General features: G+C 38.6%; 1 protein-coding gene across 4 annotated transcripts in view; it reads right to left on the bottom strand.

The window, feature by feature from the left end:
• LRP1B (LDL receptor related protein 1B) overlaps positions 1–17734 on the bottom strand; it is a 753798-nt gene that overhangs the window by 369096 nt on the left and 366968 nt on the right. For all 4 annotated transcript variants that reach the window (XM_069780765.1, XM_069780767.1, XM_069780768.1 and 1 more), the window contains 2 exons: positions 5809–5928; positions 4471–4599 (listed from right to left, as the gene is read on the bottom strand). In XM_069780765.1, coding sequence (XP_069636866.1) covers positions 4471–4599; positions 5809–5928 — 249 coding nt within the window. The remainder of the gene's footprint in view (positions 1–4470; positions 4600–5808; positions 5929–17734) is intronic.

Here is a 17734-nt window from a genome sequence, read left to right as displayed (position 1 = left end):
TACACAGGAGCTGTTTGTAGTTACAAAGCCAGCATGGCCGTTCAATTGTCCCAGGTTGCAATAGAGAACCATATCCCGTCTTGCACTATTTTGAACTGACCTACTGACAACTGTAACAAGGATTTAATACCTCACTAAACTCTGAGAAAGGCTGTATTTTAATATTAATGTCTAAGACATAAGGGAATTCTGAAAAAGAATTAGCGTCAAACCTCCTGAGCAGCAGCTGTAATCAAACCTGGCTGCAGACAAAGGAATCGTAAGGACTCGTGGCACTGCTAAGAGCTTCTGCTCAGCAGGCACTATTAAACATTAAAAATACATCTGTGTTCTGGCAGAACTTCTCCAGAAACTAGATTACTGAGCTTGAAATTATTTTTTTCAAGCAGCCCATACATGAAATAATTCAATGGATTGAATCAGTTAATCATGTTTTTTCACAGTAGGGTAGGTACCCTGCTTATTTCAGTGTTGCTCAGATAAAGGCTGATTTCATAATTACTTATTAAAAAAAAAAAAAAAAGAGTAAAATTATTTTAATGATAAAACTATACAAAAATATTGAAAGTTCCTACAAAAAATATTTAAAGCATCTTACTGTATTGTATAATGCAGATGAAAACCAAAAAAGAAGATTAAAAAAAAAAATGTCTTCTCCCTCACGAAAACTGCTTGTCTGTTTCTCAAGAGCAGAATCTACAAAGCTTAAAAGTTTAGTGGACAGATCTAGGATGAGTTACAGCGAGCTGACAGCAACTTTTCAAATAACTGGACTTCATGTGTGTTATTTTTTCACAAGGTTGGTTTTTTTTTTTTTTTCCCCCCATTTTATAGGAAAGATAAGAAGTAAAGAGCTCTCTAATCCAGGAAAGTTTTATGATTCAGCCCTCTTGACTAAAATGAAAGCATCTTCCTTTGAATTATGTTTAAGATAGAGTAGTGGAAAAGATGAAAGACTTGCATTTCCCCCCTCCCGATCTTGTCTAAAATACAGATCAATAAGTGATGTCACAACAAATCAGAAACTAAGGCATTTTGCACTGCCAACAGTCCTACTTCTCCTCTGGAAGAAAAGCTTCAGAAATGCCAGCAATTTTTTTTTTTTTCCTTCCCCCGCTACAATGACATGAAAAGGATAAAAACAAAAATTCAGTGTTTACAAGCAGCTTAAAAACCCTTCTCCTGAGGTATGCATTGTAAATTATAAGCACTTTGCTCTTAGCAATACCTGTATTGTATAAAACTCTGAAAAATATTTAGTGGCCTTGAATAAAATGCAGTCCGATTCTATTTTGGAATTAATTTTTGATGTTTATCCACAATATACCCCACAAATGGGCTGCTTTATTTCTAAAGCTTCAAAACTTAGTTCTGTGATATTTTACAAGAAAACTGTGTTGTGAATCAATTTAAGAGTGATGAATCTTTTCTAAATACCAGAAAAAGCTTTTTGCTTTAATCATTATCAGTTCATCCTGCTTTATCTACATGACAAATGTTTCTTATCACATGGCATTTCTCTCTAGATAGGCTATGCAGATATACCAGGAACTTTTGGAAGAAAGATAATTTTTTTTTCCTCAGCTAAAGATTTCCAATTCTGTAATTTTGTTTCCTTAAATATTCTTTTCATCAAATTCAGGCCTTGCGATATAGGCATACAAACTTGGTAAACAAAGAAGTTCTAAAACTCTGTTCAGCAAAGCTATGTTTTGTTTCATTTTCCCCTCGGAAGAAGTCATTAACTGCTGCTTTATTCATAAAAGAAAGTGTGGTTAAAAAGTCTGGAAAAAACCATGGTGTGCCCCCAGCTGTTTTGATACCCATTTTAACATCCTTCCCAAAGGTACGGTGCAGCTAAAAGTTTCCGGCTCCAAAGCTATTTAAATGAGCTGAGGAAGAAAATGCAGAATTTAATGAGGGATAAACCTTACCACCTTCACAGCCAAGCATTTGGCTGCCTGAAGGGTAAGAAAAAAAGTAGCTTCTGTGAACTTCTTTGCTAATTGTACCGTACCACACGCGGGAAGACGGCTGCGCAGGGATGGGCTCCAAGGCTGTGCAAGAGCTGCTGGGGATCTCCAGTGGCCACCGCACTGGAACAGGGCTCCTCCGGACCAGTGCCCACCAACACGTGTCACCCGGTCGGCACCTTCGGTACCTGGGGTCTCCACTGTGTCCCCTGCTTCTTTACTCGTAAATATTCAGAAACCTCCCACTCAATTTACAGAGACAACCGAGATGTGGCAAAGGGCTGATAGTTTGGTGTTGCGTATTGTGCCATATCTAGGATCTCAACCTGGATAGCAATTCATATTCTTAGCAGATCTGCTGTTATTAACATGGAAAGTTTTACATAATGCCTAACCTAACCTAAACCTCTACTGCTGCTTCTTATCTTTCATACCTTTTACACACAGAACAGAATATTCCTTAGCTCATTTTCTTTATCTATTTGACAACTACTTTTGTCAAATGTAGACAAAGCCGATAGCTTGCTCTCTTCATCCTTATTTCCTTCAGGCTTTTTAAGGAAAAAAAAATTGATATTTTTTCTAAGTGCTCTTTTTTTTTTCCCTTAGACACCTTTTTTTCCTGAATTCTGTTCTACTGATCCACAGCTGCCTTGCGCGGTGCCCCTTACTGGATGTCCTATCCCAGCTGAAGACCTCCCAGTATTGAGTAAGTAGCAGGATTACTTCATACATCTTGGAAGTAATAATCCTACTTATACATATCAAGATAGTACCTCTACCCCTGCGCAATGGGATGACGTGGACTCATTTCCAACTTGTGATCTGTTACACATTTTAGATACTTTCCACCAGCCTTGCTTTTGTCCCTGCTCAAACCTTATCCTAGGAGGCCGAAACTTGTGAAAAGCAGCTTGTATGATCAGTGAGGCTACAAATGTAACAGTAAGGGTGTAGGAAAGTGACCTGCCGGCACGTGGAAACTTCTCTATTTTCCACACAGTAAACTGCGCCCAGTGAAGCAACATAAGCTATTACAAGTCACTGCAGCTCTTGCAGAGCTCTGCGATAAAAGCACCTCCATTACTGTTCCTGGCATCTTTTTGACGTCTGTGACCTATGATGTATTTGCCCAAATATTCATCATATTGATAATTTAATCCAGCATTAATTCAAAGAAAAGTTGTGTTTACACAAAAAAAACAATGTAATGAGCAACACTCATTTCTTTGCAGCACCGTGATTTTGATTCGTACTGTCCTGCAGTGATTTCTCTGATTAATGAGTAGTGATTCCTTTCTGAAAATAACAGAAAAAGTGAAAACTACTGTAAAATAAACATGATCAAGTATTAAAAAATACAGAGGAGTAGTTCTCCTCTGTTAATCTGATTCATTTCATCAAGACCACCAAGACACTGGCAGCTCACTACAACACTCAGTTGTTACACAGTCTGCTGGATCTAAGAAGGGAAACTCAAAGGCTCATCTCAAGCCCAGTACTGGCACCATGAGGATTTCCTGATCTAGAATTGTGTTATTGATTTTCATGTAGTGGAGGAAGAATATTAAAATATTTTTACTTTGTATGGACTTTCTTATCTCACAGTACTTCGCTGTTGATTTTTAAAAAATTGCTCAGCTATGTTGTGTGGATCAATACAAAACTTGGTACAAGCAGTAAAAAACTCTGTAACTCTTACTGGTGCTCAAGTCAGAACATATTTAGCAATGTTCTTCATGTGAGGAAGCCTCAAAAAAAACAGTAGACCTTCCTATTTTCTGATGACAAAATAACTACAAAAAAGGAAGACTCAAAATATATATAACAAACACAGCTTTATACTTGGGTGTTGAATCATTGTGGATGTCGAATAATTGCTTAAGGAACTTTGGGGTTTTTTTAATATAAAAGCATTGTTAATTCAATATGCTGAGTAAGAAAATACTGTGTACAATATCACTTCATTAAACACAATTCACTAATTTCCTCAAATACCCAGGCCACTATTACTAATGAAAACATGCACCAAGCAACGAAAAGCCTAGTGTGAATATGTATATCATGAAATTCACCTCTTGGGATATTGCAAGGACAGGGCAATCTCATGTCTTTTTTTAACCTAAGGATACAATTACCTCACAATCATTTCCTCTGTCTTCTCACTATCTCCGTTGTCTTCCCAGAGTAAACAGCCTATTTTTTTTTGTGGGAGGTAAATCTTTGATTTATTTATGAGCAGGGAACCTGGGAACTGTTCTTGGCTGAATTGAGTATTTCACTTTAATTAATAATAACCATATAATAACTTCAAATATTTCCCTTGGAGTATTGTCATAATACGTGAAAAGTTTTTCTAGGGTTGTAGTGTGGCTCTTTGTAGTAGAGTGAAGGAAAGTCCATCTCTTCTGTGTTTGTCTATCTTTTCATACATATCCTCTACATCGGACCAAAACACAAAATATTTTCATTAAGGTAAAAAGATGTTAAAACTTACCATTTTTGGCCTTGCAGGATTTGTTATCAGGCTGAAGTACATAACCCTCCACACAGCTGCAAGTGTATGATCCATCTGTATTTACACACATCTGGCTACAGCTTCCGTACATATTGCATTCATTCAAATCTAAAGGGACATTAATGAGATCTTGTTTAAGGATTACAAAAAAAAAGAAGTTCAACAAAAAATCAGAATTATAAGAGGAAAGTTTAAGTCATTAAGTCACTATGGTATGATGCTTTATGTTTTCCCCTTCTCAAGCCATGACCTTATCATGGATGTTGGCTGTTGAAATCACTCCAGTAAGCAAACAGAAGGCTAGGAGTTTTCAAGTTCAATAGCTATTAATTTTGAAAGATAAAACCTTCATTTTTCAAGTAGTGTCCAATGTCTACATCATGTTAGGAAGACATTTGTGTTCTTGTTCATACTAGAGACCACTAGTTATCACGGTTGATGAATGAAGCAACATTTCAAGAGAGGAAATAATTTATTATCCTTCTCAACCTATTTATGCTGGCAATGTCTTATAGTTCCTTAAATGAACTGTCACAACTTCTACATTAAACCATCATCCACTACACCAAAAACTATATATTTCTCTAATAAATATAAAGAACAATTTTCTCAACTAGGGTATATAGGCATAATACCATAAAATCAAGATATGCTATTTAACAGTGGCTGAGGGTTTAAGTAATAAATTGACATTTTAAAAAACTGCTGTTAAAATTATTTCTTCAGTTATATTTTTAATCACAAAACATGACAACCATGGAGCAAAAGAACTTATAATAAATTACATTTATGAAGAATCTGGCTTAGCACTATTACTTGGAGAGAGGAGTGACTGGTAGTGAGCATATACATAAGGCAACAGAACTCCAATATGATTATAAAAAGAGAAAAAATAAAACAAGAAACAAATACCTGGATAGAGAACTAAGAAGTCATATATTTCAAAAATGGAAAAGAACACCCATTTCAGTCTACAATTAATTATGCCGAAATAACATTCCCAGCTAAATTGTATGATCTCAGAGTGTTCATTCATCAAATTCTAATCTAGGTGTGACTTTATGGGCACGAGGCGAAACGCTACAAGTTTTACAGGGTCTCCTGGTAGCGAGGTCCGGAGAGCAGCTCGCACAAACGAGCGGTAAGCTTGGCTGAGCAGGGGGAAACACTCCTCACCTCCTCCAGTCTGGCTGAAGACGCTTTCCTTCCAGTAACTGAAGACTACCTACTGCTGGGGCGCAGGCACAAGAGCACCAAAGCAGCAGCAGGGAGGTCCTGATACCCGGGTCTTGCTGTTACAGCGTATTTCGTGTTTACCTGTGCAGCTTCTTCCATCACGGCTTGTTTCATATCCATCTCCACAGTAACACCTGGTGCCATTCCTGGTAATGGCACATTTGTACTGGCAATTCATCTGCTGGCATTTGGGTAGCATTTCTGTAAATTATATTAGTTAGAGCAAAATGTCACTAAATGTTTTTATTATTCCTAAATTGCAAATTTTAGAAACTTTTATATATAGGTAAGTGCATGTCTCAGGAAGGAAACACCACTATCATTTATGTTAGCTGGGTTTGGAAATCTGACACATACATTGCAAAACACTTGCCTTGAAAATTGCATTTCAGCAAGTTAATAAATAGAAATCAGCATTTTATTTCTATCAAAAGGTGCTAACAAGTTTATTATCGAGGTGTACTGTTGCTCTGCTTAGACATCCATTTTTTGCACATCAGTCATTTTCAGTCAAAGCAACAATTTGGAAAAAAAAAAAAACCACAAACCCAAACACAAAAGCTCGAACAGTTAGATTATAGTTATAAAAAACAGCCAAGGTTATGAGAAAGGTTTCAACGTCTATGTCTTTCCTATTCCTCATATCAATTGATTTTCTATCTTTTTAAAGCTTGTTTTGATTTATCGATACACATATAACCTTCACAGCAATCAATGGGAATACGTTCTAGCTCAATATTTTAACATTGGACACGTAATGCTGGATAAACAGTGGCCATTATATACGTCATTAGTACTGAAGTCCTTCATAGAATCTATCGCTTAAATACATACATCAGCACAAGGCATGATGCTAGCAACCAGAAGAAATATTGTAGAAATATACACTGTAGTGTTTTCCAGCATGAAACAGCATGAAAACAAACAAAAAAACCTCAAACACTTCCCAGCCCCAAGCTGTATGACATGTATCAATAATTGTGCTGATCAAAAAAAATAGTGTTTTAATGAACAACAACATTTTTCCCTCCAGGAAAGTAAGAAAAGGATTGAGGAAAACAGCTTAAAGAGTTGATCTGAAGATATTTTTCAAACCTATATGCAGATGGATCAGAAAATAATCTGCACATGGACAGAGAAAGGTTCTGGTACAGGGTTGGCTTTAAGTAACTGGGTATGTCCTAACAAAAAAGAGAAATCTGTATTTTAATATCTGGGCACTTTTATTCCATCTGATCATTATTCATCAAGTTCTACTTGGGAGTAGAATGAAAATGCATATGAAAAGGAGTCTGCCTCAGCATCTGAGCCCTGGGGCTTCAATTCTGGAATGTCTGCCGGTGTCAAAATAAAGCTGCAATTTTGGGAGAAAAGTGGATGTGGCTGGCACCCAAACTTAGTACTTACTATAATGCAACTATTCTAAAAACAAAGAGGTTTCACACAATTATCTCAGGGCATTCCCTAGAATTCTGTAATCCACACAATCTACAGACTGACTAGAGGCTGATAAACCACCCACTGTCTAAATCTGCCCATTTTCCAAGTGGTTTGTGGGTTATTTCTCTACCTTTTGTGCCCTTGTGAATAGGAAGATAATACATTTTTTGGCTGTAGCTTGTTTTGTTGGTTTCTTGTCCCTAGTCCAGTCCTTAAATCTATTACACCTTTCCAAGAACAAGTCCCACGCAGAATGCAAACCAGGAAACTTCCCTAAAGGTAACATGAAATGGAACTGCACGCCGGGGCGTGGAGCTGGAACCAAGGCTGATTAGGTAGTATGTGTTTATTTAGTATTTCTATCTGAACAAAATCGACATATAAATTTCATTTTCTAAGCAAACATGGATCAACCATCCTTTACAACCTATAATTTTCTCCCTCAAATATTTGTCTGATGCTGTACAGCCAGGAGCTTTTACCAGATGATAACTATTTGACTCACAAACAGGACTTGGCTAGTTTGTACTTTTTCCATAGCGGGTGCAGACAGCCAGCAGCTTAAACCAGAATAGTAGGACTTGTACACAGCCAGTAAAGGCTGCTGGAGAACAGCAACGATAAATTGGCAAGTGAGATCCATTAAGGGAAAATTAATAAAAACAGTCTATCTGCTCGTATGTTTCACAAACACTGTTCCATTTAATTGATTTTAAATCATTGCAGTATCACGTGGGTGGCTTTTAACAACAAAACAGTTGCATTTTCCTTAGAGTAAGTATAACCGAAGTGCTGTGGATAGACCATTTCTGCCAAAAATATTTCTTGTCACACATCTCAACCTTCATTCTTTCCGCACTGTTCTATTTCTCATGCTGTCTCTCACAACTTCATTGGTGTCATCATCCCATCTGCTACGCTTTTAGAAAGGGCTTCTCTGAGGAAGTAGTCTACTTATACTTCCTTCCCTTACACAAGTCCCTACATTCACTTTATTGTTAATACTGTCTGATCCTATTGATCAATTGATGAATTAATTTCAAATTTATTTTCTCAAAGGACATGTTTCATGGTCCACTGTCAATAATGGTTTCAGACAGCTAAAACTGGACCAGTGAGAAAAACAAAATATCTTCTGTCATTTTAGCCAGCTAGGAAAAGAAGCAACCCATCATTTCCCTCCACGTTTTACACTAAAACTACTTTTACCAGTTTCCCTGGAGGGAGAAGGCTGGCCAGGCAGCCAGCCTGGAATTCTTCAAGCACACCAGGTTTTCCCACAAACACATTTAAGAAGCACTGTTGACTGCCATATGTTTCTGACTTCAGACTAACATTTTCCCCCCACTAAATCATCCATCAGATTATTACAACAGTAATTTGCCTCCATTCACAGCTCCAGTGAAAAGCTTTCTTATTGCCTGTGTGAGAGACACCTTCATGCCCCAGAACATTTTTGCTCTATTGCTGATCTGTTAAACCTGCCAGGGGAATCCACAAGCAGAAAAGCAAAAAAAAAAAAAACGACAACAACGTCAAGGGTAAGGAAATATATCTTCTATTTTACTAGTTCTTTTGTTTTCTTCATTTTAAGTAACTGATCCTGAAAACCTTTGGAAGAAAATGGAGTTTGTTTGCCTCTGGAAATGTTTGAAGTATTGAAGGACATGCTGTGGAAGACATTGTACACATTTATGGTTTGGTTAGATTTGTAACAGGTTTCTTGGAAAGAGGTGAGGAGGCAAAGAAAAATCATGAAGCAGCGAACACTGACATTTTTAATGCTCCAGATAGGAAATTTAAAGAGAGAAAAGTCAGGGATGCTCATTTCTTGTTCTTTGCTGCCTTGCTTTTGTATCAGAGTAAAATTCTGCACCCACTTTGGTCTCCCTTTCTCCATGTGAATTGGTTTACAAAGTACATAGGCAGTGAAGAACGAGCATCACTGAGCTCTCCACTTTCATCACAGTTACAGAAACCTCTGAATTTGTCAAAGCATGGTATTTCTGCTGCAAGATTTAAAGGAAGAAGCTGCACTGAGGGAAAGCAAAAGGACAGAGCTTTATAGCTCGCAAGGAGACCCACAATTCAAGACCTGGAGCTGCAGAGCAAGCCGTGAGATTTGCAGAAATACAGGGTAGCAGAAGTAGTTGTGAGTGCCTTTAGGATGATCTATTTTCTCCAAGCCCAGGGAGTACTGACAATTCATCCAGCTCTGATTTAGGTCATTTTGTTCAGTGTTTTCTTTCTTCCACAGGAGACATGAAGGGCAGCAATCTTTCTTCCCTACATCCCTGTAAACGAGCCTCTCTAAAGTTGTGCTCCAGGTCTACCACAAAAGCCACCCTGCTTTCTCAAAGACACCTGTGTCAATCCTATGCTTCCTGACTTTCATATTCCTCTAACTCCCAGGTATGTAGTCCCATAGGAGAGTAGTCAATCAGGCAAAGATGCTGCTGATCTCATCTCCCCGAAAGCGATACACCTCTGACAATGACTCAGAGGAGCTGTAAGCTTCTTGGACAAACTGCTCCCACAGGACTTCATATTAATAAAATCCTGGTTTCATTTATTCCTTCGGTGTTCAAGGAAATACACTGCTTATCATAGTTCATCCAAGATGAATGATATAAGGAACTAACATCTCTTGAATGGCTTTTTGATCAAAGGATTAACCAATTGATCTGACTAACCGTTTTGTCAGTTCCTCCTGAGCTGACACGAGGTTCACAATACGTTCACACCAGGTGCTCAAGCTTAGATGTTTTGGCTGTTTCTGTTCACAAGAAAAGCAGTTCAGCTTGCAGTTTCTTAATACTGAAAACTTTTTTGGCTCTTGGGGATTGTCGAGCAATAGAGCAGATTTACGAAGATACCTCAGTTATCTCAGTAAAAGCTTTGCCTTTCCTGAGAGGATGAAAGAGGACTAGATTCACACCCAGTGAAATGCATTTAGATGCCCTTATTCCTGAGCCACTTGGATGATAATAAGGCCTTTTGGCTGTAGTGCATTCCCAATTATGTTTCATAAGTACATCTGTAATATAGAAATCCTCTACTGCTCTTTTTGTAATGACAATATATGCTGGAGAGCATAGGCAACTTTACAGTACTCTGTAAATTAAAATTTACTGATTACATAATGTTGATAATCATCAATGATACAGAGCTGGAGTAAATAAGAGCAATTGGCTCAAGTTTACCAGTTCGAAGTGCAAGATAATATGCCTAGGGAATAATAGCAGAGCTTCTGCTGTCAGTTTGGGACTTCACAATTTGAAACGACAAAGGATCCTCATCAAATACTTCATCAGAGAAGGACTAAGCGCTACCAGTGCAACGTTGCCTGGGAAAAAGGGAACTGCATCTCTGAGAGCATTGGGATAAGTATTTCCCATAGAGAAAGTGTTGATATCAAGGCCCAGGGTGCTCGTGAGTCCTTTTCTTCTAGGAGGCAGCTGTTTGTGGTTGTGCCCACCCTGATGGATATCTGGAGGATAAACTCACATTCGTGCAGGATCAGAGAATGGCCTCAGGGATTAGCAGGGGAACGGAGAGCTGCAATCTGAGGGGACACTACAAGTTTTTGTGTTGATTAGTGCCAGGAGATGAAAATGAAGAGGAATTATGGCTGCTGTCTATGAATATATCAGAGGATCAACAGCGGGGAAAGAGACAATTTAAGCTAAAGGGCTATTGGCAGAAGTACAAATGGCTATAAATTGCCCATTAATAAATTCTGGCTGAAAATGAGAAGGTTCTTAGCTATTACTGTAATCAGGTTCTGGAACTCCTCTTTGAATGGGAACAGCAGGGACAGAAAATAAATAAATGCTTTTGACATGGATCATGATAGGTTTGTGAAAGACAGCATATGGAAAGGCCCCTGAAATACCAGAAACTGCATTCATGACCCAGGAGGTTCCTTCTACTACTACATTCCTCAAGCAACACTCTATCTTATGCTAAAACATCATTTTTCATTATGGAACTAAGCTGAATCCTTTTTTCCTTGTCTCTGGAACATACCCAAAGGAAAACTTAGGGGAGCTTGTTACTGAACTAGTCTTCTAATTGTACTCCATACATATTCTTTTTTCTCTTAAATATTCGTATTCTTTTTGGCAGCTGTGTTTCATGAATTTACTTGATCTTATCACTGTGTTGTTCATTCAGTTTTTGTGATTCAATATTCATACACTGATGTCTAGACTATTCTTATCACCCATATGCCGTAAGCCTTATTTTTCTTTTCTAGTTTGTTTTCCGCGTTTTTGAAGTACAATTCTTTTAGAGATTAGACTCTTTAATGTAATCTACCCTAAGTTTTTTGTTTGTTTGTTATTGTTGATGTTATACACACAATATAAACCTCTACACTTTGCTTCTCCGGCAGAAAAAGGTAGCTTGATTGATAGAATTCAATTGCTGGATTGAAATAAGGCAGCACGTTTTTATCTTACATTTGTTGGCCATTTTATTAGTTTTGACTATAGCACCATAAAAAAAACTCAAACCCCTGAACTTTGTCACACACCTCAGCCCATATCTCTGTTATGATAGATACGCCACTGAAAAAGAAATATGGAAATCAGAGATTAGATTCATAACCTTATAGTCCCGCTATGGGTGACCTCAAAGCTCAGCAGAGAAGCTGAAGGAGTCAAATTTCAAAAAACATGCAATATATGGCAGATATGTCCCATTATACTCAAACCAGGGGGAGAGAAGGGGAACAAAACCTTAGGCTAGAAAAAAAAGATTCCTGTTTGCCCTTAGAAAAGTGCTTAGATGAACACGTCCCCCACCTGTTTTGTGTTTCCCATGGCTAGCCCAGGTCAAGCTGCAGCCTCTGCGTCCGGGCACCATCTGAGTCACTGCTGCTTCCTGACTCATGGTCAGGAGCCTTGGGTAAACCGGGGACTAAAGCTGGTTTTTACTACTTCCTAAAATAAACCACCCATTCAGAAAAAAAAAGAAAAAAAAAAAAAAGCGCTAAAATTCAGAAGCGTTAAAGACTGAGACCTTTACAGTTAGGGCCTGCAAGCCAGCCTCCAGCTGCCTAGCCCCAGAGATCCATTAGGCAGTACAGGGTTTCTGTATAATGCACAGACAGGGTAACAATAACCCAGAATGACAACTGACAAACCCTGCATCCTGAACGGACTATAGCAAGTTAAAGCAAATTGGAAGTCCTGGGTATAACTGCAATCCTTTTCCTTCATATAGCTTAGATGTCTAAGTCTGGACTGCCGTTAGGTAACTCCATTTGCTTAAAATCCAGAGTGCAGAACCTTTTCCTAAGGCTAGAGTGTTACAGTAATATTTCTAGGACATAAGCAGAGAAATGATGGTTGAGAATGGTGCTCTGTCCTGGGTACCAGGCTGCTCCTGCATTTTCCATAAAATAGTTACTGGATAAAACATATTAACAGATTGCTGTATTTCCAGCCTTTGCCATTACTATAATCATCAGGCAACAGTCATACTCCAATGTGCATTCTCTGAGCCCACAAAACTCCCTTTTTCCAAACAGAATTGATTCACTACAAGACCATCTTACATGGTGTAAGACGTAGTGACCGGTGCGTGCTATGGGGGAACGGTTGGTGGGGTATGAGGTGTGAATACCCCGAGGCTGAAGGCACACCTGGGCAATCCCGGGTCCCTCCTCCAGAGCAAGTGCTATAACGACAACGCTGTCACGTAAAAGCTGAGCACCAGCTTTTGTCACATTAGTTATCATTCATAAGAAAAAAGTTGTCTTAACTATACTGTATCAGAGCTCATCCCCATCAGTAGGTGTCTCCACGTTGGGAAACCTTGGTCCGTAACACCAAGCGATGCAGAAAATTTTACTTGAAATAGGGAAGGTGTCTGCTCAGGGTAAGCACTTCTGAGCATGGTGGCACACAGATTGTACTTCATAAATTCTACCTGATGTATCTCAACCCTCTATTGGATCTTTCTACACATCACTGTCTATGTGTTGGCAATCAGTTGCTGAACACCTTAATATATTATTTTAAATAGACATTACAATGTATTTGTCTACTTTATGTTTACAAGAAAATTACACATCTTGTTTAATGCACTTGTCAGTCTGCTCAAAACCAGAAGTGTCTTACTGTGATTACTGTTCAGTGAAAATGGGCACATTTTACTAAGTAACTTCATGCTGGTTGTGAGTAACAAGATACTATTTTTAAAAGACAGATTTCTTCTTTCTTGTTTTTTTGGTTGTTTTTTGTTTTGGTTTGGTTTGGTTTTTTTTGTCATTTCCAACGTAATGAAGTCAGAAAGAAGGAAGAGTGTTGCAGGAAGAACAAAGCTTAAATAAGTAAATCAGATCTTCCGAATCCATACCCCAGTCAGCACTCCTATTCAGATGCGAGTACATCCATCTTCAAAATATTACCTAATAGTATCTCCCTACCATGTTCACGGATAAAATTATTTTTCAAGGATGTACTATTGAAATTTCTTCCTGCCTAAATCTTGACCTACAATATTTGGCTGAGCTTCAAAACAATTTGTTTTATGTCGTGTTCTTCAACCATAGCATCACAAAACACTTAAAAAGATGAGATCAGCAGGTAGTAGGCATGTAGTAAAATATTAGCTTCACCAGTGGAAATGGCTCATTATTTTGACCTTTTGCTGTTTTAGTTATACCTTGGCTGCCATACACAAGCACAAGCATAAGCTAAAGAGAATTTCACATAGGAAAATTTAAACTGGGTAAGTGATTTCATGACTAAAGAGAAGAGAGTCATTTATCTGGTTATTAACCTGGATACAAGAAATAGATTTAAAAGAACAGATAGCCTCTATATGAGAAGAATACACATATTTTTTTAAGTTTATATAAATCAGTTTATAGTTTTAGGTATTTTCACAGTATTGAATACATACTGAAGCAGGTTCACTGAGTTACAGCGCAACACCATTAAATTAGGTGTGTCTAATAAGATATGAAGCCTGACAATACTGAACATGTTCATTAATAAGCCAAAGATGAAACTAGTGGCTAATAAAGTTTGTGAATAGTGATAAAGACTGGTAGAATGGATAAACTATAGAGAGGACTGGCAGTCAACAAGAGTGGCCCACGTGGGCTTCTTAGTAGACTGGACATAGTCATATAAAATGCATTTACAGAGTTAGCTCACAATTTCTCAGCCCTATAAAAGTAAACTGCATTTCAGTGCCTGAGGAATGCTTGGAGAGAAAAAACTGTCACCTGGTGGCAGAAGCAGAGTGCACTCTGGTGTGAAAAAAGTTCAGTAATGTTTCGGGAGGTAAAGGATGTTAGGAAGCCTCTCAAGGGGAACTCTGGAAATCTAAATATGGCTGAGGAGTCTGGCTCTGATGAGGCAGGTCCCCTCTCCTGGGTTGTCCCTTCACTAAGACTTGTCCTTTATTATTCCCGTTCCAGAGGTATGAACCTTATTCTCCTCCCACCAAAAAAGTCTTTCTAGGATTTTCATCTGAGCATAAGAAAACACTTTCTCATTGTGAGGGTGGTTGAACACTGGAACAGGTTGCCCAGAGAGGTAGTGGAGCCTCCATCGCTGGAGATATCCAAAACCCGACTGGACATGGTGCTGGGCAACTTGATTGAGGTTGCTTTCAGCAGAGGGTTCATCAGCTAGATGGCCTCCAGAGGTCCCTGCCAACCTCAGGGAATCTGTGGACCCTACAGGCTGTCCTTTCTTTGCAAAGACTTGCTACCACTGCTTCACCTTGTGGCAGCCTGAAATGTACAACAGGGAAGGGGCACGATTAAATACCATCTGCAGAGGGCAGGTGGCAATGGGAAGAGAATACGGTCAAGATGGAGAGCTGGCAAAGAGCTTTCTCTTCCTCTCCCTTCTCCTGCAGGCGAGATGGTGGTGGGAAGGCAGAACGGGCAGTGATTGCTCCCTGTGGAAGATGCTTTCGCCTCCCTCTCCCACATCTCTTCTAATCCCTAACTTCCCTCCAGCAGCGACAGCTGCACAGAGCTGGCAGGGCACAGGAGCCTGTTCATCCTTGCACAGTAAATCTCCATTTCTTTAGGCACAGCATACAACATGTCACCTTCGTGACTTTTGCACTAGTCAGCTATCTACTTAGGCAATAAATACAGCCAGCTCTTGTATCTTAATTCAACAAAAAGCAAAGTCACACGCTAGGGAATAGGAAATGCATGCTATATGCACCAAATGAAGGAAAAAAGGGATTGAAATTTCATAATTGACAGGCACACAAATGTAAACTCCCATAAGATGTTGCTATAGGCTATCGTACAAGTGCTGTTGTAAGACTCATTGGTTGGACTCGATGATCTTGAAGGTCTTTTCCAACCTAAATGATTCTATGATTCTATTCTATGATTCTGTGACTCTGTACAGTTAACCTTTGGATGTGAAAAGTAGCAAGCAGTTGTGCAGGAGAAATAACAAACTGACAAGACCGATATGGCACACTCATTTAGCCCTTGCATTCGTAATTTTTAAAACTGAAAGCAGTTGGAAGGTTTGGACATCATAATGGGCTGTACAAGTGTTCCTCATGTGCTTTAGTGTGAGGTCAACCAAATTAATTACAGACACTTTGGTCTGAAAAAGTAAAGTTAGAGATTTTAGAAGAGGTAATACATAAGCTTTCTCTCTGATGAAGCAACATCTTCCACTTCAGCTTCTTAAATATCACTTACTTGGACCATCAAGTATTTCAATGACCTTGTTCACTCTCATATACTCAGCCTTATTCTGCTGATGATATTTTTTAATGTCCTCAAACATACTGCTGTTGAATCTTTGCAACTGTCGTGGTTTAACCCCAGCCAGCAACTAAGCACCACGCAGCCGCTCACTCACTCCCCCCCCATCCAGTGGGATGGGGGAGAAAATCGGGAAAAGAAGTAAAACTCCTGGGTTGAGATAAGAACGATTTAATAGAACAGAAAAAAAGAAACTAATAATGATAATGATAACACTAATAAAATGACAACAGTAGTAATAAAAAGATTGAAATGTACAAATGATGCGCAGGGCAATTGCTCACCACCCGCCGACCGACACCCAGCCAGTCCCCGAGCGGCCAATCCCTGCCCCCCACTTCCCAGTTCCTAAACGAGACGGGACGTCCCATGGTATGGAATACACTGTTGGCCAGTTTGGGTCAGGTGCCCTGGCTGGGCATGAGAAGCTAAAAAAATCCTTGACTCTAGTCTAAACACTACTGAGCAACAACTGAAAACATCAGTGTTATCAACATTCTTCACATACTGAACTCAAAACACAGCACGGTACCAGCTACTAGGAAGACAGTTAACTACATCCCAGCTGAAACCAGGACAGCAACATTCATTTTTTAATAACGCTTTATACTTTTGGCTTTATTGTTTTTAAAAATATATACATATGTGCACACATACCTACATGTCAGTAACTTCAAACATTTACTGAATGCATTTTAAGAAGTCATCTCAGAAGTAATATTTATTTTTTTTTAATACAACAACCTCCAACTAAAACTACCGAGTGATTTTCAGAGTGTTCTGGAAACATAAATTAATAATTGAAGCCCCACAGTGTTCTGCTGTAATAGTCACCCACTACATAAGCAGTGTAAGTTCACTAGTGCTGCGCACTCCTGTATACGATTCCACTTAGCTCATCTAGCCACTGGATAACAAGGACTTCTAAGTGGAAGAAGCGTCTGTGACTGTAGTTTTATACATGTTTTCCAGCTCTAATGGGAAGCCAGCTCACAGTATGTCATCATCACTGTTCAATGTCTCTTAAAACAGACTCTTGTAGATGACTGAAACATCTAACTTCCTCACACAGATCTTATTCAAAAACAATTGTATTAAAGTCCATCTACATTAAGCAATACAAAGTTCATATTAATTTGTTGTATAGCATCATATAACCATATTAATTCATACAAGAAAAATCCCCTTTATTAAAATGTACTTCAGTACCAAAATCATACTACATATCTTAACACTTTTTATAGTCCAGAAAGCAATTCTGATGAGAGTTTCCTATAAACTTAAGGGAAATATTTATGTTTTGAAATATTATTGATTGAGAAGCCACAGAATAGAATGGAAATCTCTTTATTAAGGCTTTAAACTAAAACTTTATAACACCTCATCAGTGAAGACTCATGACTGGCACCATTGTTGCCAAATTAATGTCTGTTGCCATTTTACACTAATCAGAGTTTTATCATAAAATAGACCAGAATATGACTCTGAAGGTTTTTAACTGATGCTTTAGTTACAATTATGGGAGTGCCTCCAAACCAGTAACCTTTCCCCCTGCTTCGTGAACCTAAAGCAGCAGCTACACAGCAACACCTCCACATGTCTCAGAAAGAAGTGACCTCTGCAGTAGCTCTGAACAACTTGGGGTTGTCCTGGTTTCGGCTGGGATAGAGTTAATTTTCTTCCTAGTAGCTGGTATAGTGTTATGGTTTGGGTTCAGTATGAGAAGAATGTTGATGACTCACTGATGTTTTCAGTTGTTTCTAAGCAGTGTTTAGACTAAGTCAGGGATTTTTCAGCTTT

Source organism: Haliaeetus albicilla, chromosome 4 (assembly GCF_947461875.1).
Source record: "Haliaeetus albicilla chromosome 4, bHalAlb1.1, whole genome shotgun sequence".
Classification (NCBI taxonomy): domain Eukaryota; kingdom Metazoa; phylum Chordata; class Aves; order Accipitriformes; family Accipitridae; genus Haliaeetus; species Haliaeetus albicilla.
Note: the sequence above shows the minus strand (reverse complement) of the source record. Positions and strands in the feature narration are given on the sequence as shown.